General features: G+C 33.8%; 2 protein-coding genes across 12 annotated transcripts; one reads left to right on the plus strand and one right to left on the minus strand.

Annotated features, from left to right (window-relative positions):
• The first annotated feature begins 8,631 nt into the window (after nt 1-8,631).
• Nucleotides 8,632-26,721, plus strand: LOC131010580 (chaperone protein dnaJ 1, mitochondrial). Of its 10 annotated transcripts, none has more exons than XR_009096606.1 (20): nt 8,634-8,792; nt 8,874-8,952; nt 9,070-9,177; nt 9,287-9,378; nt 9,514-9,597; nt 9,716-9,754; nt 10,185-10,307; nt 10,396-10,437; nt 10,525-10,612; nt 11,717-11,781; nt 11,912-11,974; nt 12,059-12,131; nt 14,136-14,227; nt 16,174-16,245; nt 16,407-16,463; nt 23,996-24,044; nt 24,118-24,187; nt 24,745-24,831; nt 25,568-25,845; nt 26,431-26,721. XR_009096606.1 is itself a non-coding variant. In XM_057938163.1 (19 exons), the coding sequence occupies exons 1-19, from the start codon at nt 8,742-8,744 to the stop codon at nt 25,665-25,667; spliced, it is 1,413 nt and encodes a 470-aa protein (XP_057794146.1). In that variant the 5' UTR covers nt 8,632-8,741; the 3' UTR covers nt 25,668-26,184. The 10 variants fall into 10 exon arrangements, 4 of the variants coding, with proteins under 4 accessions (XP_057794146.1, XP_057794147.1, XP_057794148.1 ...); XR_009096607.1 differs by lacking the exon at nt 26,431-26,721 and adding an exon at nt 25,951-26,184 and having other exon boundaries at nt 25,531-25,845; XR_009096605.1 differs by lacking the exon at nt 26,431-26,721 and adding an exon at nt 25,951-26,184.
• On the minus strand, nt 21,348-23,230 carry LOC131010582 (uncharacterized). 2 transcript variants are annotated; one of them, XM_057938167.1, is made up of 3 exons: nt 21,973-23,230; nt 21,730-21,877; nt 21,348-21,451 (listed from the first exon to the last, which is right to left on the minus strand). In XM_057938167.1, exons 1-3 carry the CDS (start codon nt 22,270-22,272, stop codon nt 21,414-21,416), a joined length of 486 nt encoding a protein of 161 aa, XP_057794150.1. In that variant the 5' UTR covers nt 22,273-23,230; the 3' UTR covers nt 21,348-21,413. The 2 variants fall into 2 exon arrangements, with proteins under 2 accessions (XP_057794150.1, XP_057794151.1); XM_057938168.1 differs by having other exon boundaries at nt 21,352-21,451; nt 21,751-21,877.

The raw sequence follows: 26,721 nt of genomic DNA on the forward strand, positions 1-26,721 counted from the left end.
AAATTGAATTAAACAATAAACAAATTTATTAGCCAATCTAAACATGTGAAAAACATCGACAAACATAGAAAAATAAGACAATGCTCAGTAGAGTCCCATCGATCCTTACATTAACGGTAAACCCTATGAGTCACGACATGATGCTCCCTCAAATTTTACATTTCCACAAATTTAGTTTTGGTTCACACCATTAAATTTCACAGATAAAATAGTTTTAGTACACTCTACTTTAGGTGCATTAGGACTTGCTATTTAATTGGTGTCATTTCTGTTGCTATTTTAAAAATAAATAGTAATTATATTATCATATAAAAAATTATAAATACAATAAAAATATATAATTTTATTACTAATATTTAAATAAAATTTTATAATCATTTCATTTAGATGCATGTATGAATATTAAGTATAGTTAGTTAGTATCTTTTATTTTTTGGAACAATAGTATGTAAAACTAAAAATATGTAATTAAAATATTTAAATATGTATATATTACATTATATATACACATATACAATTCAAGTTATTATATTTTTCATTATTATCATAGTTTATTACTTGTATATTTTAAATAACCTAAAGTCATATACTTAATTTTTTGATCCACAAAACTTTTTTTATAATTGTATATATTTATACATAAATATTCCACACACGCGCGCGCCCCCCCCCCCCCCCCACACACACACACACACACACACATATATATATATATATATATATTGACGAAGCGTTGTTTAGCTTCGTGCAAATAAAATTGTATTTCTATGCACACAATTATTTTTTAGTTGGCGGCAAGTCCATAGTCAAATCCACGGGAAATAGATTGTAACTTCCTCTTGTCACAGTAATACTTAAAAAGAATTTTTGGTGTGCTTACTACTAGGGACTACTCTTAGCAAAACTATAAAAAATAACAATATTGAAACATAAAGGCCACTTAATAGAAAAAAAAAATTGATCTTGAATCATCAAATATGAACATTCACTCGATCAAAGGTGCAATGATTTTTACTAATCGGTTATAGGCCAAAATCAATAACACTCCTATTGCCACGCATCACGCACAATAGAGTCATCAACGCAATCCATCATTTGGTTAATGAGATTATATTGGCCTGAGATTACTCAAGATTAAGTGAGCTCAAGATTATCCAAGATAAATTTTGTCATAGGAAGAAGGCCAAGACTCATTAGCCATGACTTATCCTACGTGGCATTGTCCTGAGACTAAGTCACGAGCCGAGTCCATCTAACCAAACAACATATCATAACTTATCATGAGATTAAATCTTATCTAATCAATCCAACCGAACACCACCTCAGTGTATAAACCCAAAATTGATCAATAAATTATTTTAACTATTATGTCCAAAACCTCCCATGACGGCATCTTATATATTCGAGGTTCTAAGATTTTGAAGGACCCAATACGACTATAAGCAAACAAGTTATATGTCGCTTTCCAACACAAATTGTACTTTTGGTGGCAAGTTATGTCTTATGTCCAATATTACTTGTGGTCGAAACCACTCAATTAATTAGTGATAAATTAATCAATTAAATTGCATAGCCTTATGGAATCAAACCTAGTGTCTCGAGAACATACACACATGTTTTATTAATCCCAAATTATACCTATGGAGTATTAAACATTCATACAAAGACTTAGCTAGACATAATTTAAAAGTGATTGTCCATATGAGACTTATTTAATTCCTTATAACTCTTGAATTAAAACAAAAGCATAAATAATGGTAGTTAAATGTATGCATTTGGCATGCGGCTATACAATATTTGCCTCTTCTGATCGTATTGCATCGCATTCGTCCACAACATGCTTCTATATTCTTAATTCTCATCGCCTTTCTTCCATATGATATTAGGACTTCCATCTTTATCTGCCTCTTCTAGTCGGATTGCATCGCATTTTTCCCCAATATGCTCCTACATTCTTAATTCTCATCGTCATTCTGTCCTAAATTCCTAGACAACTGTCCCTAAAGAATGGGCTGGAATGAGGATTCATATGCCTCGTGATGCATCTTTATCTTAAGACCAATTTTGTGCTTATCTGGAACTCAAGGGATAAGGGTACTAAGATTTCCATTCTTATTTGCTTGTTTTAATCGAATTGCATCGGATTCGTCCGTAACATGTTCCTACATTCTTAATTCTCATCGCCCTTCTACAATCGACCATCGTCCGAATGCTGTTGAATTTTGCGCGGTACTTATATCAAAAGCCTGGGAGTACTTGAAGCAGCTCCAAACTTCATCTTGGTTTGTACCCCCACTGTTTCAAGTTCTCATGCCTCTTTCGCAAAATGCAATCGCATTACGCCTATAAGTGTAAATGCTATGCCGAAATGACCCTTTCCTCCAACTGTAGCCTCTCAAATATAAGACACTAGCGAAAAATAAGAAAGGATTATATTTAGACCTAAAAACAAAAATAAGTTATTTTATCGTCATCTTAACATACATGAAAAAGTAAGAAAATATTATATACAGACTTTAAATACTCATAATTTGTTCGTTTTAAATCTTTTATTTTATATATAATATATCAAATTAAAATTGTTATCGCGATCTTTAATTTAAGATACGCATAGAATATATTTTCATTAACAGAATAACATAATTTTGCAAAAAAAAAAAAGAAAAAGAAAGAGAAAAAAGAAAGAAAGAAAATATAGCATACAAGTAAAACATAAATTTTTCCTAAAGAAAAAAGGAAACCACAAATTTTATTTTAATCACAAAATTGTTACTCAATGTTTCAATTGATTATAATTAAATATTCATGTTTTAGTAATATTTTTCAAATTATAAGGATATTTATGAATTGTTTTTCTGTAAAAAAAATTAGTATTCCCTCATTCCCTCAATTTCATATTGCTTTTGTCATTTCAGTCGGTCCCTCAATTTATACTCATTTCCATTTTAGTAATATTATTTCACACAACTCAATAAAAGATGATTCTCTTCAATTTAATCATTTTAATTGTACTATCATAAAGGTGATATCCTTATTCCACTAACAAAATACTTAATGTTAATAGGCAAAAATGCTCTATTCCTTAAGTTGTATGTTAAAAATGTCATACTTTATAAACTTGAGCATTTTATGCCCAAATTTAAGTGAAGAACTTATTTTACCCTTTAATGTTGATGAGTTTGCTTGGTTTTTTGTGAAAGTCTTACATATTTGATCGATTTGACGGCTATCAGTCAACGATTTGACAACTATCAGTCAAGAGTACATATGATTGGTGGGTGGCTAAATCATCTGACCGCCCGGGCGGTCATATGTACTCTTGCCTAATAGCTATCAAATTAATCAAATGTGCAAGACTTTCACAAAAAACCAAGCAAACTCATTAACATTAATGGTATTTAAAGAATAGGGCATATGAAACTTATGTTTATAAAAGAGGGTATTTTTCATATATAACTTAAGGAATATGATATTTTAAATTGAGTGGATTTGGAAAATAACAATTTTGGAATTGTAAATTTAAAAATTGGACACTAAGATAAAAAAAATTAAAAATTGGCCACACTTACCATTTTACCATTGCATATAAAAAATTTAAAAATTATCCGCGCATTCACACCCAGTCGAATTCACAACCAACATTCATTTTAGTTGTGGATTCAAGTGGTCGTGAATTTGAGTTTTAAAGTTTAAATTCACAACTAAAAATAGTATTAGTCGTGAATTCAAAGCGTGAATTCACAACTGTAAAATATTGTTAGTCATAAATTCAAGTTTTAAAACGTAAATTTACCACTCAAATTCACGACTACTTGAATTCATAACTAGCAATAGAGTTGGTTGTGAATTCGAGATTTAAAACTTGAATTCACAATTAACACTAGCAATTCAATCGTGAATTCATCAAACTGGTTGTAAATTCTAATTTAAAAACTCGAATTCACAATCAAAACAACTAGTTTTGAATTCGAGCTTTAAAACTCGAATTTACAACCAACATTAATGATTCAGTTGTGAATTCAACGAGTTGGGTGTAAATTCTAGTACTAGTTGTGAATTTATAGATATGGTTGTCAATTCAAGAATATTAATTTGTGAATTTATAGATTTAGTTGTGAAATCAATAACATTAATTACGAATTCATAGATCTGGTTTTGAATTCAAAAATTAAAAAGAAAAAAAAAATGACTGCTCAAAGATGCTTGCTTATCAGATTATCATTTTAGACGTAATTCAAATTTCAAAACCATTTTAGACGTAATTCAAATTTCGAAACCGTCGATCATTAAAAAAATGCAAAAACATCTATCTATTATTTAATAGATTACATATTCAAGGACTCCCCTTAATTCAAGATCCTATGTGGCACATCCTCTATTCTCTATTCTAATTTATCTTAAATCCTTATTTAATCATTTTAATCTATACATTCTCTCATCCCACATTGAATTTATAGTAGTCAATGACTACTAGAGAACACATATAAAAGGATTAGATATAATGTGTATTTCTTCATCTCTCAATTATTTTGCACCTTCAATTAAATTTGGTCGATTAATTAGTTGGCCAAATAAATAGTTTTATTTTTATTGAAAATTTTGTTTTTATCAATTATTAAAACGTCAATGCTAATTGGCTAAGTAATTGATTTTTTTTAATTAGAAAATATTTAAGTTCACAAAATTGTAAGTTGACGTAATTTGAAGAATTGTAGAATTGCATTTCTCCATATGTTAAATATTTGAGCAAATAATTAGAAAATATTTGCTAGATTTTTATAATTTTTGAAACATAAATTCTTAAACTGATGTATCCCCTTAGAAAAAATTGTCATGATTATATGATTTTCTCTATTTTTTTTAATTTTATTCATCTCAAGTCCTCATTTTAATTATTTTTTATCCAATCCCTCATCAAATTTATAGTAGTCTATGCCTACTAGAGAACATATATAAAATGATTAGATACAATGTGTATTTTCCCATATTTCAAGTATTTGCACCTTCAAATAAATTTGATCAATTCATTAGTTGACTAAATAAATAGTTTTATTCTCTCTCAAAAAAAATAGTTTTATTTTTACTAAAAAAATTATTTTGACCAATTATTAAGATGTCAATACTAATTAGCTAAGTAAATGACTTGAAGAAATATAGAATTGCATTTCTCCGTATGCTAAATATTTGAGCAAATAATTAGAAGAAAATATTTGAAAGATTATTAGAATTATGAAACATAAACTTTTAAACTGATAGTATAAGATAAAATCAATGTACTTCTCTTAGAAAAAAATTAACATGTATGATTATACGATTTTCTTTATTCCTTATTTTTAATCATTTTTATCCATATCTTCTCCAATACCACATCAAATTTATAGTAGTCTATCATTACTAGAGAACATATATAAAAGGAGTAGATATAATATGTATTTTCCCATCCCTTAATTATTTTGCAACTCCAATTAAATTTGGTCAATTAATTAGTTGGTCAAATAAATAATTTTATTTTTATTGAAAATATTATTTTGATCTATTATTAAGATGTCTAGCTAAGTAAATGATTTAATTTTAACTAGCATTTCCACCCCATGCAATGAACGGAAAAATATTTTAAATTTTAACTATTGATTTTGTATTAATTGTACCCTTCATCCATTTTTCACTCTTTAAATTTTCAATTAATAAAGCATATAATGATGTTGTTTTATGGAGTATAAAGCATGTTCAAAAAGGATTGATTTTGAATAATCATAGCATCCGACGAGCCACGTCAAATTTTCAGAGCCAAAAAAAATAGACGAGTGGTGCAATTGATACAAAATTAATAATTCATGGTTTGTAAAAAAAATCTATAATTAAGGATATAATTGATAGTGTAAAAGTAATTTGAGGTTTAAAGTAATACTAGCATTTGCACACCGTGCAATGCACGAGAAACTTTAAACTTTTATATTTATATAAAATTGATATCAACTCAATTATCATATTTATAAATATAATTTAAAAATAGTTTTAACTTAATATATTTGAAATGTATATTGAAAAAATAAAAAAATTACAATAATAAAAATTGATATAATGAAAAGAAAAAAGTTACAATATACTCCCTCCGTCCCATGAAGCAAGATCAAGTTTTCTTTTTGATATGTCCCACGAAGCGTGCAAGACCAATTTCTAAAAGTAGCAAAAAAATTATTCTTTATTCACTTTTTCACCTACCACACTTAACACACAAAATACCAATTTCTTAATTCTCGTGCCGAAAAGAACTTGGTCTTGCTTCATGGGATGGAGGGAGTATATTACATACTGCATTCAATCCAGAAATTTTTAAGGATAGAGATATTTTGGAGTAACTAACGACTTGATTATTCGTGTAAATTTTGTCGAGATTATTAACCAATTATTGATTTATATTTTGTTTATTTATATACATATTTTATAAATTTAAATAAATTCAAGAAATTAATTGGTATTACACACACACACACACACACACATATATATATATATATATGTATATATATGGGTTTGGGACGATAATAATATTAATATCATCACATATATAATTAAAAAATGGAATACTCCTATGTAGCATCACCATATTTTTGCATTTTTATCTATCCTATCTCTAAAAAAAAAAAATCATATTTATTAATTCTTATTTATCTAAATCTTCTCATCCCACATTGATTTTTTTATGAAAATTTACCAATTGAAATACTAAATAAATTGATATAATATAATTTGAATCTTGATCAATTTTTTTAAGCCTTAAATGAGATTATTCTCAAAACTTAGTTGGTCTTTCAAACTTCAAACAAGATGATGCTTACTAGTCAGTTTTATTCTTTCAAACTCCAAACGAAATGATGTTTGAAATTCAGTTATTCTATTTTAAGCTCCAATTGAGATGATGCACATAACTATGTTATGGTTTTTCAAGCTCCATACAAGATGATGTTTAGAAGTTAGTTATGGTATTTTAAACTCCAAATGAGATGATGCACATAATCATGTTATGGTTTTTTAAGCTCTATACAAGATGATATTTAAAAGTTAGTTATCATCTTATAAGCTTCAGATTGTATAATCTCACAAATCAGTTCTGGTCTTTCAAACTCCTAATGAAAATAATGTTTAAAAGTAAGTTATGATATTTAAAGTATCAAATAGTGATGTTCAAACGATTGACGCATAAAAGTCAGATATATTGTTTCAGGGTCCAGACAAGATAATCCTCAAAAGTTTGGCGTTCAAAAATTAAATATTGTCTTTCGAGTTCTTGATGATCCTCTGGTCTTATAGAGTTGAGATGAGATGATGCTTATATGGCATATGAGATCTTAAATTAATTTTTATTCGTCAATATAAAAAAATTGTACAAAATTTATATAAAAGAGTATTTTTATTATTCTAGCAAAAAATGAACATTTAATTGACGAATATAGTTGAAATTAATATAGCGTAAACTCTATTACATCAAGTTAAATTAATTAAAAATAATATAAATAATTTAAATCAAAATTTAAAATTCCTAGTGTTTATATAAAAGAAAAACGAATGATCGATGCTTAGAATTCATGGCAAGGACAACAGTCAACCATATCATCCTTCTCTTAGTTTATCGAGTGAAATATCAGTACACATCATGCAAGTTTCAGCGTCGCTAACTACTGCATAACACAACGAAATATAATATTTAGAAGATCTCGACGGAATTTGAGAAGTGAATTATAGTGATATGAAACAGCAGCTCACCAAGCGAAAACAAAACTTGAATTCTAATGATATGAAAACAGCAAGCAAAACAAAACTACAACAACCACTGCACTATGCACGAGAGAGAGATAAATTTAGTGTGATATATATATTTTTTAAAATGTATAGTGTGTTTGTGAGGATGAATTTGTGATTAATTTTTTAATTTTAATGTTAGGGGTAATTTTATACTTTTATACAAAAAATGACTAATTACTTAAGTTTTTATTTGATAAATTAATTTTTAAATTTACTATATGAAAATGGCTAATTTCATATATTAATTCTTTTAAATTTTCACTCAAATACACCATTTTATTAAAATATAAAATTGGGAGACAGATGTATTACTTTTAACCAAATAATGGATTATATATTGTAGAATTTCTTATACAATCAAGCAAATATAATGTTGATATTATCAACGATAAAAAGATATCATAGTAAAAATATTGATTATAAGAAAAATGCGTTATATTTAGTTGTAAATTTATCATAGAAAATGAGAAATAAACAAATTTCACTATTTAAATCATTTTTTCTTTTTTCCTCACTTCCTACAAAATAGAATTTGACTCTTACTCATTCCTTATGTTCACTATAAATAAGGGATAATATTATCACACAAAAAATGAAGGGATAATATTGTCCCTCATTTTGTAGTGACAAAGTGAAATGAGTAAGAGTCAAATTTTATTTTATAGAAAATGAGAAAAAAAAAGGATTTAAAGGATAAAATTTTGTTTATCCCTCTTTTTACCATTATAAATTTACAACTAAACTGAACGCAACGCACCCTTAATTTATAAAAATAAAAATTTAAATTAACATTTTATTCGATTCTTTTTGGGAGTCGAGAAATGTCATTTCATTCGTTTATCACCCACAAGAATTTGCGTCCATTTCCAAAGGGTTTAAGACAACAGCTCATAAACCCCTCTCTTATTTCCCCCTCCATTTTGCTGCATAGCCTAAGAATGCGTCGATGGCTCGCGTCTTCGCCCAAATCACTAGCCGATAAACTATTGGTAATCGCTTTAATCCCCACAAAATTCTAATAATTTATTACTTGCTGTTTAAATTATCAAGCTTTTCTCCTGTTTTGGCAGAAAATTTGTGCTCAATCCTCCGATGGAGTCTTATGTGGGAAAATTCCCCACTTTCAACGGGCATTCATTTGTTCTCCATGTAAGAATTGCTACTATCTGACTGTAATTGTAGTACTATTATGCTAAAATTGATACTATTCTGCACGGGTAACTAGTCAAATTCAAGAACATTTTGTTGATAATCACTAATGTAAAGGTCGACGGCATCATTCATCAGCTGCATATCAGTACGGTTATAGGGAATGGCATGCCGGTTTTGCACATAATGAAATGCTGTTTTCGAGGCGTTTCATCCACGGCACAGGTTTCAATTTCAAAGTCAAGAGACAAAGTTCATTTTTTTTTTTGTTATTTAAATTTATATTGTAGTAGGATTGGGATTCTGGTGGTCAGTTTATGATTCTTTTATATAGGGTCTTATCAATCCGCGGCACGTGATTACTATGAGATTCTTGGCGTTTCTAGAGATGCCACCCGCGATGAGATTAAAAAGGCTTTTCATGCTGTAAGTCTTGTTTGATTTTAAATTTCTCAGCGGACATTATATTCTTGGTATCTCTAGATTTTTATTTTTATTTTTATTTTATTTTTTATTTATTTTGGCTTTCAACATGTTTTTTTGGCTCTGTGTGCTATGTAGCTGGCGAAGAAGTACCATCCTGATGCCAATAAGAATAATCCCTCTGCGAAGAGAAAATTTCAAGAGATAAGAGAGGCGTATGAGGTCCGCGGTCATTTTGACATAAGCTTTATCTTAATTGAACTAAGAACTCATTTGTTGTGCATAGCTTTTCTATGACAATAATATATCTGTTCCATTTTATCGTGGAAGGAGATTGCAGACTTTGAAAGATCCTGAAAAGAAAACACATTATGACAGGGTAAATTATTTCTTCCTTTCCTTTCCTTTTCTTTCGTGTTAGACTGTTAGTTACTAGATTATTTTTGTGTTTAGTTGCTTCTACCATATCTGTGTTCCTATCTTGCTTTGGTTAACTTAATTTTTATATGTCTGGAGAAGACTTGGAGCATTTTCATGGATAAAGAGAGATACTATTTAGAGTATTGAGGAAGTATCAAATCATGGTGGCACTTTGGGCCCAAAAGCAAAAATAGTTCAGTTATCTTTCTGTCTCAGATTTACTTAGATATAGAAGTTCAGTCTTTAGTCCATGCTACTTTCTTGGAGTGAATGTGTTATCCACTGGTTGTACTCACTTTTTGATTGATTATTGTTGATAATTTATCCTTTGTTTTGCATTAAAATTTGTTTATGTATGAGTTGAAATTAAGGAAATGGATTTCTAACAGTTGAGACAGAGTTCAAAAACAAATGGGACAAGGAGTGCAGGAAATTCTAACACGGGCTCGAGTCGCTTTAGACATGCTCATGGAGCTCAGTTCTCTGATTCATTTCACAAAATTTTTTCTGAGGTACTATTGTGATCCTGGCTGTTGCTGAATATGTGATAAGTGTAAATTAAAAATTATTTCTAATGACACCTTCTTTTCCATGTCACAGATTTTTGAAAATGAAACTGAAAATGTGGGTAGTGATATTCAGGTAAACTGTTTATTGTACTACCATGTCTATCACATGTATCTATTTTCAGATGTTTGCAAATTATACCTTTTGTTGGGGTGAGTGTAGGTGGAACTTGTGCTTACATTTTCTGAAGCCGCTCAAGGATGCACTAAGGATTTGTCCTTTGATGCAGATGTGCCATGTGATTCTTGCCGTGAGTATAAAACGGAGTGGTTACATTTTATTTCTACTAGCTAAATGTTGTAACTTAACTAATATCCTCCAAATCAAAGTCGTTGAATGGGACATACATGGCTACCTATGCTCTTTGTCTCACTTGTAGATATTGTTTTATGAAGAAACAGTTATGTGCTAACCTCTATTGTTAAGAGATATAACCAAACTATATAATGATCCCTTAGTCTAAATTAGAATATTCCTGAGCCTTATTTGATACATACCCTATACAGTTGTATATATATCTTTGATTCTTTTCCTCTCAGACAGAATATTGCTCAAGTTTTTAAAATAGCTGGAAATTGCATTTGTAGCTTCACCTTTATGAGATACATTGTAATCTGCCCTCCAGACTGCTATATTAACCTGGAAAAAATGTGGGGGAATTTAGCTATGATCCATGCAATTTATTGGATGTCTACTCTGAAATAAACTAAAACTTGTGGGGTAGGATGATTATTGTTAATATTATTGGTAAGTATAGTTTTTAGTTAATCCTATACCCTTAGGAGTTCAAGATAAAAGAGAAGTATTACTTGTGGATAAATAGTTGTAATACATGATTAAGCTACTTGTTATTCCAGCTTTAAAGTGTTCACAATGGGGTTTGAAGGTGTAAAAACCAAAAGCTTATAGGCAAATGAATGTCATATCGCGAATCCTTTTTTCTTCCGTTTGATCTTTATTCATGTTTGCAGAGATTCACTAATTGTTTAGCATTCCATCTGCACAGATAGTCAAACTTTTTCTACAACAGTATAACATAAATGTCAATTGTGATGAAGGTAGAAATTTTAGGAAAAAGTTACATCACATATAGAACTTGTTAAAGTAAAGTCATAGCCCTGGACCGTGATTGCAGAAATCATTAGCAACGGAGAATTAACAGCTTATTCAAATACTAAGTGATGATCCCTGTCCAGTTCTACTATTCTCTGTCAAGACTTATTGGGAGTTTTGCAACATAGGTTGCAGTGAATTTTCCTGTTCTAATGGTGTACATTGTTTCATTAGAACTCACTAATGCAGCTGTCACCTCTAGACTTATGATCTTTTGTGTACAATTTATCTTATTTTTCAGATGGCCGAGGCCATCCCTTCGATGCTCAAACAATAATGTGTCCAACTTGCAGAGGCATTGGAAGAGTGAGTACTCTTTGATGATACTCTCTCGAAGAATGATCAATCATTTTTGCATTTTTGTCTACATGATATTCCTTGAGTTGTGTGAATGCTTAGTTATGGCTTTCATTTTACCTTGTTACTGGTTTTTTAGGTGACAATACCACCTTTTACTACAACTTGCAGTACCTGTAAAGGTGTTGGACGAATAATCAAGGTCTTGTCATACTTTTTCCTTTATATCACTATTTACTATATATTTTGTATATCCAAAAGAATTTAGAAAAGAAATCATGTTTAGGAATACTGCACGGCTTGCGGAGGATCAGGGGCGTGCAAAGGAGTCAGGGATGCCAGAGTAACTGTACCAGCAGGTTAGGTTTCTATACACATTAATCTGGTTGATAATTTTACACATCCTTCTTTCCTTTTGTTTAACTTAGCAATCTTATAATTCTCACATTGATACATCGAGCAAACCAATTCTGATGCATTGTTTAAATTTAAAATATTTATAGTTTGTATAACTTGGTACTCTTTGGATCTGATGGAAAAATATCTGAAATCCTGTATTTAGTGGACGATTAGGAGTATGCTAGGATAGCCTCATGAATCTATCTGGAAACTTAAACTGTGGCTAGCACTTAGAGTTAGACCCAAGATTACATATATGCTGATCAGAAGGAATTTATGGGTTTTTTGTTGGAACAACTCCTGCTGTTTAGTAATACCTTGAATCAAATCAAGTGAAACGTCCCCACAGACAATTGTTTAGATGAAAGCTTTCATAGTAGGTGCCTGCAGGGAAGGATATACTCATCAGCTTACATCTATCGGACATTTTTGAGAACCTTTGCAGAGGTTCCATAGCATAGAAGACATGAGAACAGCAACTTTCCTCTATCTTTTGCACTTGGAGCAATAGAATGGACATGATAAACTCAACAATATGAAGGGAAACTGATGAGCTGTCGGTTTGTAAATTTGCTTTTCCAAGGGTTCATCGCTAAAATATACATGAATTTTAGCACTAAATGCAACTCTAAATGCTATTTAATCAAAAGCTTTTAATATTGCAATTATATTCACAAGCTTCAACGTTTTGGAAGTTGATAGACTATTAGATGTTTGTACAAATTGAGTTGATGTGTACACATGCATTTGATTGGAGGGATATCAATGGTGTATTAATTATTCCCTCCGTCCACGAAAATAGGTCCTCATTTGCTATTTGTCCGTCCACTAAAACATGTCCTAACCCTTTTTTGCCATTTATGGACCCACCACTTTTTAATTTGTGGGGTCCTTTCTCTCACTAACTCTCTGTACTTTTTTTTTAATTTGTAGGGCCGTTTTTCCACTCACTAAATAAACAACTAATTTTTCTTAAAACCCGTGCCGCTCTCCCTTGGAACCTATTTTCGCGGACAGCCGACAGAGGGAGTATATATATATATATATATATATATAGGGGCGCGCTCCAGTGAGACCCCCTATTTTTCGTGAGACACCGAGTACAATGAATAAGACATATATACTGATGAACAAGGGCCACAAGGCAGTATATACTGATGAATAACTAAATTTAAAAAATTGGTAATGAATAAGACATAAACTGCTGAACAAGACAATATATACTGATGAACAATGCAGTATATACTGATGAATAATGAAATTTAAAATATTTCGCTCCCTTCAGGATTCCAACCCAAAGAAAAAAAATTCTCTCTCTAGATACAATATCAGCCATAGGATTGATGAAATAAACGCACGAGATCATGTCTCAGGTCTCACTAAAAATATGGGGTTTCATTGGAGCGCTCCCCTATATATATATGTAGGGAATTTGATTTTTCGTAAGAAATGAAAATAATGAACAAAATCAATAAATTCTACGAACATACCAATATAACTGATGAACCTTGTTCATCAAAATGAAATGACTTGTTTACGACTGTTTGGACGAATTCTCAATTCTCAACACATTTAGCATTCTCAATGAAACCTTTCTCTATATATGTATAGCTTGTGAATATAGGTGCAAAATTGGAATTTTAAGGATTGAATTGCAAATATGTTGAGGATTGAGAATCTCTCCTCAACACCATTCCATAGATTAATATCAGGATTTGAATGATGCACGATATCTATACAGTGTATTTAATAATTTCTTAAACCATTTATAATGCATGTGCAGTAAACGATGCATTTATTTTCCTAGAATTCAGTAGGCAAATGAATGTCAAAAGAGGGGGAGGATTAACTACTTTAATTCTCAGTGTCTATGTCTTTATGTGCTCCCTTAGTCTCTCTATTTTTAGCTGAGTATGCATGATCTTGTGTGCTCACTGCATTTTGTTGTATTTTCTGGGGATTAGGTGTGGACGCTGGTGATACAATTCGTGTACCAGGAGCTGGTAATTCTGGTGCATGGGGAAGCACCTCTGGTGACCTATATATAAAACTAAAGGCAACACCACTCTGTAGCTCTCCTTTGTATTTGCAATACCTAACCAGAACTATGACTTTGTTTAAATTTACATGCTCACCTACATTTTTTTATTTAAATTGTATTTCCCAAATATGATGTTGATTTGTAAATAACCTTTTGGGTACACGGATATTCTTTTCTGAGTTGAAAAAGAATCTCTCTCCAGAAAAAGAAAAAAAGAACTACAATGATAGCAAACAAGTTAGTGCCACTACATTAATTTCATCTAGTTGGCCAAAAGAAAAGACCACTTGAAAGCAAAAAAATAGAAAAGGAGAAACTTTTAGGATCTGTATGCTCTAAAGGGTTCCTTTTCAGCATAATTTTATGTGGAAGTCTCTCCTCTCTCTCTCTCTGCTTCTCCCAACTTTAGTGTCAATAATCTACTTCTCAATAATTTAAATTGATACTTCTGGTTGCTGGATCTTCTAGAAGGACTTGATTCAAGTATAAACCAACTTGTTGTCAGTTGTGATTTCCAGCAAAACCATTCTAGGTAGGCGGTTATCTCTTGTTTGTTATATGATAGACTTTTTCTATGTATTTGCACATGCTATATGTGCTTAACTTGTTAATTTAATAAATGTGAATTATGGAAGATTGGTTGGTGTAATACAAATTTTCTAGCTGAGCTCTAACTTAAACATGCACATAAAATAATACCATGGAAATTTAATTGAACCATACAACTTGATTTGCTCTAAAGCTGCCATCATGGCTTTGTAAGATTGATTTGAAAGACTATCATCATATTTTTAGATTAAACTCTTTACATCAATACAGCTAGCTTTTTAGAATTGGCATGTTCTTGTAACCAAACTCCTGTCTTCTCCAGTTCTCCTAGGTTGGTTGAGTTCCAATGATGATAGATAGGGAGGTCAAACGTTTTTGCTCTTGGTAATCTCCATGAAGAACTTTCGAGAACATTGGGACCTCCTTGGAAGTTGATTGTTTGGTTGAAGAATTTTCTTCAATGTTTTGTTATTTGGACGATTTCTCAACTTATTGATTACTTCCAACAATGTTACTTCTAGAGTTTCAGTTCCTTAATATCAAATTAAACGTCTTTCTTTTAGGTAGGTTCCATGAAGAATGCTTTAGAACATTGGATTTTCCGAACAAATTTTCTCTTGGACTTTTTTTTTTTTTAATAAATTACACAAGTAAATAAAGAAATATAAAGACCTCACGACGGTGGACTCAAACCCAGGACCTCAGTCATTGGGTATTAACCACCTAGTGCTAGGCCAACACACGCACACTTCTCTGGACTTCTTGTTGACATGTTGGTTGCCAGTGTTGTGTTTGACTCAGTTGAGATGACTTCTATTATATTTGTGAAATTACGTGATGAAGTGGCATGGTTTTTCATATCATAACTAAACAAGGGTAACCACCCAAGTGGTAGACATCCTCTTGGTCAAGAGTGATGTCGACCAAGAAGATGTCTAGGATATAACCCCCACCCAACAAAAAGAAAGAATTACCAATGATTTGAATTAATATGTTGTAATTTTATATTTAATTTTGGATTCAATTCTAAAGTTCAACAAAACCATAAAGTCTGCTCTCAATGTACTTATGTTGCAGCCTGTAATTTGTATCAGTTGCTTTTATGTGCTGAGCTCATATTGTCTTTGTGATAATACAACAAGGCCTGGCTGAGGCTTCAGTAGCGTGAAGTTATCACCTGATTACAAGGTCTAGTTAAATATATGGATTTCTTTGTTGTAAAATTAGTTGACCACAGTAGCAAGGATTTACTTAATGTTGATAGTTACACCAATAGTCTCCCCAGGTCATATAGATACTCCTGCGGGAAGATTGTATTGTCAAATCTTGCTGCTTTCTCATTTGTGCAAATAACTTGTTTTAGATTTTATTTGGTTCTTTTGACACCTTTTATATTTGGTAACTTGATCCAGGTTGCAGAAGATCCCGTATTTTCCAGAAATGGTGCTGATCTTTATGTGGACCAATATATTAGCCTTACACAAGTGAGAACTTTTTCTTTTCAGATTCTCTTTTGTTTTTGTTTCGACTTAATATATAGGAAAGATTTTGTCTTGCATTAGTTTTTTCTACTGCAGTTTATGCTGATTAAACTTTTAGAAAATAGATGTTCCCGAATTGAAATATCCTGTTTGATGCTGTACAGGCCATTCTTGGTGGCAGCGTTGAGGTGCCTACCCTATCTGGGAAGAAGCAACTGACAGTAAGATACTTATCTTCCCTTTGTGTTTTAGAACTTTTTGCTATGTGTATATACAAGATATAGGTTCTCTCTTCTGGATTTCATGTAACATGTTTCCAGTTGCACTCTTTTCTTTTCCCTTGTTAAATACAGATATACTTCCTTTTCTGCTATTAATCTTTTGGATCTTTTTTCACATACTTTGCTACAGAATAATCCTGATATCTACGTAGTAAGATAACCAAACTGATATGGAATGCCATTAAGAAGCTAATGTGGTGAATGGGGCTATAGTTCGTGATTAAGATAGAAAACTGATGTTCATTGGCCAATTACGAGACCAGGCTTTCCTTGAATTTTTAGCTCATAATTGGATTTTTTACTTTCATTTTTGTGTGGGATGGTGTTGGAACCTCCCCACTCCTTTGTACCTAGTAATAGAGTAGCTCCCCTGTCCTAGGAGATTTACTTTGGTCTCCTCTCGTCACCAGGCCCTGTGGGTGGGGGGGGGGGGGGTTGCTAGTAAGATTAGCTTTCAATCTTGATAGATGTTGGCATTAATTGAAAGCTTTGGGATCAACTCATAATTTTGTTCAGATACTCTTCCGCCATTCCTTGTTGATTGTATTCTCCTGCCTTCTACTCTGCCTTTCTATGTTATTGGTACTGGAGAAGACTCTAATATTGGTTTATGAATCCTTAAGATCTAGAGGTAAGGCCAATTTTAGGACTCCAGGACAGTGGTCCATGGGCAGTACTTTGACTTTCTCCAAGGGCCAATATTTGGACTCGTTCTTCTTCTACTCCTTACGTTTGGGTTGCACATTTAAATTTGTAGTATTTGAGGTATCCCAAACATTTCTGGGGATAAAAGCATGCTACTATTGCCTTTCTCTAGTGCTACCAAATACCAAGCCATTCAAATGTCACCGAGACCTGCTGATCTGAAGTGACATAGCTTGATCCTGTTTTATGCCTCATCTAAGTCTTCAGGAAATTACTTGTTTTTTTCCTTGCAATACAGTTAATGCAGAATTTCTTTTCGAAATTGTAAAGGGATGATGTTTACGTGCATATGTTCTAATTATTATTAACTAGAACAATTTAACATATTGTAAGGAATACTTAGGCTTCCTGAGGAATTATTTATGATTATCTAGTTATGTTCTCTCACTTGATAAAAGAAGTAAACAGACATTCTTCACACCATTTCCTTTGAATGATCTCACCTTAATGTAGCTTCCATGATGAACACCATTGTAATACATAAGGAGCAAGGTATTAGGCTGATTTTCTATTTGTTGTGCCTGCAACCAGAGTCTTCCATTGATTGGACATAAAGAGGATCCTGAGTATATACTTGTGGACAAAAATTCCATCTTTTTGGACCCTTTTGGGAAAGCTTAGAAAATAAAACCATTACAGTATGAGTCTAAATTGGACAAATATATATGTCAATGTGGAAATGGAGGTGTTAGTTGGACTTTGAGGCACAAGAGTGGTATTAGAGCCACTCCCACATTGATTGCATGCAAGAAAATGAATAAAGAAAAAAGGAAAAAGAAAAACAAGAACGACAAAAGGATACTGAGTTGTAGTCTATTTGAGAGAATTGTTATGCATATAACTTAGATCACATATCAGTTTCACATTTGGAGGATCTCAAACTCGAATTTAATTATGGACCATTAGCACTGAGGCATTTTTGGGATAAGTCTATATTAAGAAAACAATGAAGATTTTGTCCAAAATGAACTACTCATACCTTTGTGAGATTCAAGATGCTGCATGGGCCAAGTTGTCTAAAGTGGTGTCCTACTCGTATTGTCCCCAACTTAACTGCATTGAAGAAATTTACGTGAAGCAAAAATGTTGAGTCTCAAAGGGGAAGGCTTGTTCTGTTTGAGAGAGAATTGTGAGTTATGCTACTGATGTCGCACATAGACTAATAGGGGAGGATCATGAAATGTGAAACTAAAATTTTAAGGTTAGCCTAAATACATGAACTTTCAGCCTGTAGAGAATAAAGATATAAAACATATTGAAGAAGAAGAAGTAGGAAGGTGTATTTATATTGGAGATAAGAGTACATATTTATATGTAAGAGAACTATCACAACTAGGAACACTAAACCAATGTGGGATACTTATTACTATTCATAACACTCCCCCTCAAGCTGGAGCATATATGTTAATCATATCCAGCTTGATACACAACTCAGAGAAACGCTTGCCTCCCAACGGTTTAGTGAAGATATCAGCAATTTGATCTGACGAAGAAGTGAACGGAGTAGAAATAGTTTGGTTCAATACACACTCACGAATGAAATGGCAGTCAACCTCAATATGTTTAGTCCGTTCATGAAAAACTGGATTGTTAGCAATGTAAATAGCTGCTTGGTTATCACAGTGCATGGGTAACGGTTCATTGAAAGTGAATCCTAATTCCCCAAGCAGATTCTTCACACCAATCATCTCAGTTGCAGTATGAGCCATAGCTCTATACTCAGCCTCGGCTGAAGATCTAGCAACTGTTTGTTGTTTCTTGCTCCTCCAAGTTATCAAATTTCCACCCAAGTAAGTACAGTATCCAGATGTCGATTTCCGATCAATTTTAGAGCCAGCATAATCAGCATCAGAGTACCCTTCAATTTTTAGATGACCATTTTTTTTAAAAAACAATCCTTTTCCCGGAGATTTCTTGATATATCGAAGAATTCGAATAGCAGCTTCCCAATGAACTTGTTTAGGCTTATCCAAGAAACGACTAACCAAACCAACCGCAAAAGAAATATCAGGCCGTGTCACTGTCAAGTAGATAAGTTTCCCAACAAGACGTCTGTACTTAGCTTTGTCCTCCAAGAAATCTTCACTCTCATCCCAGACATTCGGGTCAATATCCATAGGAGTATCAACCGGCTTCGTTCCCAACAACCCGGTTTCTTTAAGTAAATCAGTAGCATACTTCTGCTGAGACAGAGAAATTCCATACTTGCTGTGAGCAATTTCAATTCCCAAGAAGTACTTGGGACGTCCCAAATCCTTAATAACGAATTGTTCTTGCAAGTATGTCTTTGTATCAGCAATTCCTTGTACATCACTCCCAGATATAAGGATGTCATCGACATAGACAACGAGAATGACAATTCCAGAGGCTTGATGGCGCACAAAAACAGAGTGGTCAGACTTGCATTGCTTAAACCCAATTTTGCTGAGAACACTACTAAACTTGTCAAACCATGCCTTCGGACTTTGCTTAAGACCATAAATAGCCTTCTTAAGACAACACACCTTAGTAGAATCCTCCCCCTGAGCAACATACCCGGGAGGTTGCTCCATATAAACAGTTGGAGATATATCGCCATAGAGAAAAGCATTCTTCACATACATAGGCCAAGAAAGATTAACAGCCAAGGAGAACAAGATGCGAATGGAGTTCAAGCGAGCGGTGGGAGAGAATGTCTCAAAGTAATCCACACCATAAGTCTGTGTAAAACCTTTTGCTACAAGGCGGGCTTTGTACCGATCAATGGTACCATCAGCAAGAAACTTGATAGTGAACACCCAACGACAAGAAACAATAACAGCAGAAACAGGAGCAGTTGCTAGAACCCAAGTGCCACGAGATAAAAGGGCACACATCTCCTCATCCATAGCAGCCTTCCAATGCGGATGTTTGAGTGCCTCAAGGTAAGAAGTTGGAATAACTGTAGAGAAAAGGGAAAGAGCAAAAGACCGAAAAGAAAGACTCAAACAGGCAAAAGAGACATAGTTAGACATTGGATGGCGAGTGGTACAAGTACGTTTACCTTTGCGTATAGCGATAGGTAAGTCATCTGTGTTAGCAGGTTGGTCATCCTCAGAATCTGCAGAAGAAGATAACTCGGGTGGAGAACATGAGGCCGGTTCAGCAACAGTCTCTGGAACTGGTGCGGGACGAGGACGACGGGTATACACTTGTAAGGGTTGAGTAGGAGGAGAAACTATCGCCGGTATAGGCAAAGGAGCAGAGTGTAACTTATTTTGAGAAGTAGTGCTAGTATGAGGAAAAAATGGAAGAGATTCAAAGAAGGTGACATCGGCACATACATAGTGACGTTTGGTAAGAGGGTCAAGACATCTATACCCTTTCTGTGTTCTAGAATACCCGAGAAAAACACACTTAATAGAACGAGGAGATAACTTATCTAACCCAGGACTTAGATCATGAACAAAACAAACACATCCAAAAATGCGAGGAGGGACAGGGTAAAGAGGTTTGTCAGGATGAAGATACGAAAAAGGAATATCTCCATGAAGCACACTAGAAGGCATTCTATTAATGAGAAAACATGCCGTAAGAACAGCATCACCCCATAACCACTTAGGAACCCGCATATGAGACATAAGAGTACGAGCAACATCCAAAATATGACGGTGTTTTCGTTCTGCAACTCCATTTTGTTGGGAAGTATGTGAGCAGGAAGTTTGATGAATTATGCCACGAGAATCACAAAAAGATGAAATAGATTTTTGAGTGAATTCAAGAGCATTATCAGTGCGAAGAATACGCAAATCGACAGAATATTGAGTTTTTATTTCATGATAAAAAGAGTTTAGTATAGCAGGGACTCCAGTTCTCTGTTTGAGCAAATACACCCATGTCATACGCGAATAATCATCAACCAAGACCATAAAATATCTGAAACCCCCTCTAGACTCAACTCGACTCTGACCCCAAACATCACAATGAACAAGCTCAAAAGCAAAAGAACTACGTTTATCAATTCTAGAAGGAAAAGATGTGCGATGGTGCTTGCCCAACTCACAAGACTCACATTGAAATTCAACAGACGAAGTAGGAATTAAACTGCGAAGACTAGACGGCGACGGATGACCAAGGCGACAATGCCACTGATAGGGAGTTACGGTGGCAGAGAGAGCACGCGAAGGTGCAGGAATACCAGAATCCAAGTAGTAAACCCCGTCACGCTCATGTCCTCCACCAATCGTCTTCTTCGTCTGCAGGTCCTGAAAGGTAACAAAGGTAGGAAAAAAAGTGACAGAGCAATTGTGAGTTTTGGTAAGTTGACTAACCGATAATAAGCTAACGGAAAATTTAGAAGCAAACATGACATTGTTAAGAGTTAATTGAGGAGTAGGACGGACAACACCACTCCCCGTCACCGAAGAATAGGTGCCATCAGCGACACGGACAGAAGGTAAGGATGAATGAGTAAAAGATGTCAAAAGAGATTTAGTACCAGTAATATGGACAGAGGCACCAGAATCTACCAACCAAGACTTACCATGAGACACTGCAAACGCACCTGCGGAAGCAACTATAGGAGAGGCTGCACTAGTAGATGGAGCAGTACCAGATGACAAATTGATGGATTGGATCAGTTTGTCGTATTGAGCCCGTGAGAGCGAGACCGTATCATCACTGGAGGAAGACTGAGGATCAGGAACATCTGTATGAGCCCGACCTGGTTTGCCAAAGGTTTTCCAACAAATTTCAGAAGTGTGATTGGTTCGGTGGCAATACTCACAATAACGATCAGAACCGCGACCTCGGCCACGACCTCGTTCACCACTACGGCCACGACCACGACCACCGTAAGAACTTTGACCGTGAGCATAATTTTGATTCTGAATAGCCTGGCTGGAGGGCGAAAAAGAGGTACTAACATGAGAATTCTGACCGCGAGCAGCCATGGCAGAAGAATTAGGTGAAGTAGCATCATCGGTACGACCAGTGGAAACCCGCAACACACGAGATAAGGCATTGGATAATGATGGAACATTATCACTTGATAACAGGCTGTCACGAACTGGTCGGAGATCAGCATCTAAACCTGATAAGAATTTGGCAACCATGAACTCTTCCCACTGTGTGGCCCGCTGAGTGACAGAACAGGATAGTGGATGATAAACAAGAATTTCATCAGCAAGTCCTTTGAGTGTAGAGAAATAGTCATTAACTGATTGGCCAGACTGAGTATGAGAGAAAAGTTTCTCATATAACTCGAAGACACGAGATACGTTCTTGTCATTGGAATACATCTGCCGTAATGTATCCCACATGTCCTTAGCAGTTTCTAAGAACATGATATTCTTACTAACAGAGTCTTCAAGACTATTCAAAAGCCAAGTCATGACAGCACAATCGTCGGCACTCCAGACATCATATTTGAGATCCGTAGAAGCAACTGGATCACTTAGAACATGTGTTTTGTTTTTCTGAGAGCCTAAGAACAATAGAAAGGCACGAGACCAGAGAAGATAATTGGAACCATTCAATTTTATGGTGGTTCCTAGGGCAGCGGATTTTGAATCAGACATGATGTAAAAGGATTAGAAAACTGAAACCCTATATAGAGAATAGGCAGCAACGGTGGCTGAAAACAAAAGCTAGAGAGGGAGGCTGTGCGACGGGGAGACCCGAGCAGCAATAGTAGTGCCAGCCGGAGAGATGAAGGAAAACAAAGAAAGAAAAAAAAAAATTTCTGATGTGGAAGATCAGACAATGCTGCAACCACAGAGCATACTTATAGGAATAGAGAAAAAAAAAAAAAAAAACTATTCATAAATACGTAAAGTACTATTCATAAATACATACAGTAGAAAAAATTATCAAGTATCTAACATGCTCTGATACCATGTAGAGAATAAAGATATAAAACATATTGAAGAAGAAGAAGTAGGAAGGTGTATTTATATTGGAGATAAGAGTACATATTTATATGTAAGAGAACTATCACAACTAGGAACACTAAACCAATGTGGGATACTTATTACTATTCATAACACAGCCAATTTTAGTTTTGCACATGAACTAAAAATTCTGCCTCCAAATTCAGTCACTTTCAATTGTTCTGATTTTTCACACGATTATCATTTTTTTGTGAATTAAAGTCATCTTGGCTAAGACTCGGATAGCTGAAGTGGCATAGACATCCAACTATGTCGTTTGGTACATCGGTCGTTTAAACCATGTACTGATGTATACATTTGAGGCATCCACCTTGCCATTAATTTGAGGACAATTAATAGCCGTGTGAAAAATCTTAGAAAAATTGAAAGTTCATGTATTTTGAGGCTTTTTAGTTCTTCTGCAAAACCAGAGGTGAAAGTTCGTGTATTTAGACGCAATTACCCAAAATTTTATATAGGTTGGATATGTGAGGTTACTAGATTTATAGGCATGAAATTTATATGGGGCCATTAAAAGAAGCTGAAGAAACAAAATAGTGGGGGCTTGAGACCCATGTGGACAATATCATATCATTATAAGATTGGGGTGTGATGAATCCAGAGGGGCCAACACTATCTTAAAAATGAAACTTTAAAGAAGTTTCTCTGGAACATTAGGAGTTTTCTTTAAATGATTACAAAGTTGTTTAAATGAAAATTTCTGGACTCGATTGTTTAAATAACCCTGATCTACCCTTTCATTTTGCATATATTTGACTTGGTCGAGATGAGAATGTTCTCTTTTATCTTATCAGTTCTTCCTAATAATGCTTTAAACTTTAAATCTTGTCTGCTGCTCAATAATTGTTGTCATTGCAGATTCCTAAGGGGGTTCAACATGGGCAACTGGTTAAGTTAAGAGGCAAAGGTATGGCTTCTATGCTGATTTTGCCTGCCTTTCTTTTCTGTTTTGATTTGCTGATGGGCTTTATGCATTGAAGGATTGCCTAAGAATGGTTTCATGGTGACCCATGGAGATCAGTATGTACGCTTCTGCATAAATCTTCCTTCGTAAGTTTATTTCTCCTTTTGCTTTCTTGTGCATTTTCCTTTTCAGTCCAAGTGAAAACAAGCATCAGGTTGACCAGGACCTTGAACTTTATAGTAGGTAATGTAAGGTGTTGTCTTTAGCTGTTATCAGAGCTATTCTCTCCAAATTTTATCCTGAAAGTTATTGTAGTCCTTGGCCGATTGGGATTGTAATAAACCCATACTCCAGGATTATTGTGTATGCTAAGATCACATAGATGATTAGGCAATCTTCTGATAAGGAGATTCTATATAATTGTTTAGAAAGATTGCACTCTTAATATATTGTTTATGTCTTGGCACCGTTGAAAATCATTCTTCCAGAACACCACAACTGTAATTATTATCTTTATAGGATTGCTTTTCTAGTTCTGGAGTGCTATACTTTTGGCTTTAGGTGTCTTTATTTGTATTTTTGCAGTTGCTTCTTATTCTTCTTCGAGTTAATTTGTGCATTTTTTTTAGATTTGAAGAATTTCGCTGCAAAGAGAACTAGATTTCATGTTATGCTCAGATTTTTTCATTCCGTCATTTTTCAGAACCGTAACTGAAAGACAACGTGCAATACTAGAAGAATTTGAGAAGGAACAATTGGATGAAAATAATAGATCTGCTGCAGGCAGTTGGTGAGTATGTTTTGTTAATGAATCAGCATACTGAACCCTCTTCCCCCTCTTCTCTCTTTCTCCTGTTTCAAATTTTTGGCATCAGGGACTTATGGTCTCAACTCTCAAATCTCAATGCACTGACATGTGTCATGGGTAGGAATTTGCTATATGACCTGATATGAACATAATCTGACATGACTAAGAGGGTCTTTGGCTAAGCTTAAGCTCCATTATAAACTCCAACAGCTTATAATATGACTGAAGAGCTATAAGATGTGATGTGTCAAGAGCTTATAAGTTGTCAAAGTGTTTGGGTAATTGAGCTTATAAGTTAGAGAGACAAAATACTAGTTAGAGAGACAAAATTGAGGAAAAATGAAGCGTATATGTTGGAATTAACAATCATAGTAGTGTTATTTTTGTAAATTGAGAGCTTATTTTGCCAAACACTTCTCAAGAGCTTATAAGCTCAGCCAAACACCCTCCAAAATGACTTATAAAGAAAGGTAAAGATTTGTGTATAACATAAGTCAATTATAAATTTGCAATCATTTAATTACAAATTTACAACTTGTCAATTACATAAGGCAATTACAATAAGCCAGGAACTTGCCATAACTTTTTCTAAAGATTTTATTAAGATTGCTTTGCTAGTATGGTGGATAATACTTTAGTCACCATTCTAAATATGGTGCATAATCTGGAAATGCTTAGCAGGCTTTATCAGCGGCTATCTACTGGTTGAACTGTACAGGTGGCAGTATTGGGTTAGACGTTCTGCTTGGCCTGAGTTCGTACTGGAGTTCTCCATATTGACGATGATTTTGATATTCCTTGTCAAAGTCTTGAACTAGGACCACTGCACATTCTGGACGAACAAGTGTACAGAGATTGACTGGCAAATCAGCGCAGAACATAGGCTATATCATCTCTGGAGCAGACTTCAAGTTTTGTGGTCTATTCCATGATTCAGTTCTTAGCTCTTCAACAGTTACCATCATGGGCAAAGTTATAAGAGGCTTGCTTCACTCGGTAAGGATCAAGAATAACCAAACATTATTTAACTTGTAAATGATGTTACGTTCATCTTGGATTATTTGATTCTTTCTTCATACAAATATTGTACAACTCTCACAGCTTGAAAGAATGATATAACAAATGAAACTCTTCCGGTTCCATAATGCACAACCGGGGGAGCCCGTGGAATCCCAGGTATTGTCTTGTAGATTGCTGTTAGTAAAATGATGTATCGGATTTTGATTGTGAATTCTCATTCTTTGATACGGAGTGGTCATGATTTAGAAGATTGACCTATTGATGAGTTTGGGTCTTTAAATAATTTTAGTGGGAAGAAACTTATGACTAGCTTCATTCTGCTTACTGTTTTATGCTTGCTTTTACTCAAAAAGACCATTACAGTATACTTTCCTACTTTACATCCCGTCTTTGTTAAATATGACTGTTTTGATTGTCTACAATCTACTTACACATTGTGAAAGAAATGGACATCACTTGAATTGATGAATGGCTAGAGTTGCGGTTATAGATCTTGATCAAATCCTATAATCTTTTGAAAGTTTGAAGGCGATAAGAGTGCCTAAATTTGCACACTTTCAGGCTTCAATATCAATGGGAATGTTGTAAGTTTCGTCATTCTACATTCGAAAAAGTAATGTGATTAGCCTTCGTCTCACCACTTCCAAATAGAGGTCAGGTGTTCACGGTTCAGCGGATATGGAAACGGAACCGGACTTGGAACCGGCGCGTGTGGATGGTTGCGCGGTTTACAGTTCTGAACTATGTGAATCTTTTTTTTTTTAATGTTATTTTTTACTATATTTTATAGTGTTGGCTTGAAATTCATGAATTGTACATTAAAATAAATGAAATAATATAATTATAGAAAAA

This window comes from Salvia miltiorrhiza, chromosome 2, assembly GCF_028751815.1.
Source record: "Salvia miltiorrhiza cultivar Shanhuang (shh) chromosome 2, IMPLAD_Smil_shh, whole genome shotgun sequence".
Lineage (NCBI taxonomy): Eukaryota > Viridiplantae > Streptophyta > Magnoliopsida > Lamiales > Lamiaceae > Salvia > Salvia miltiorrhiza.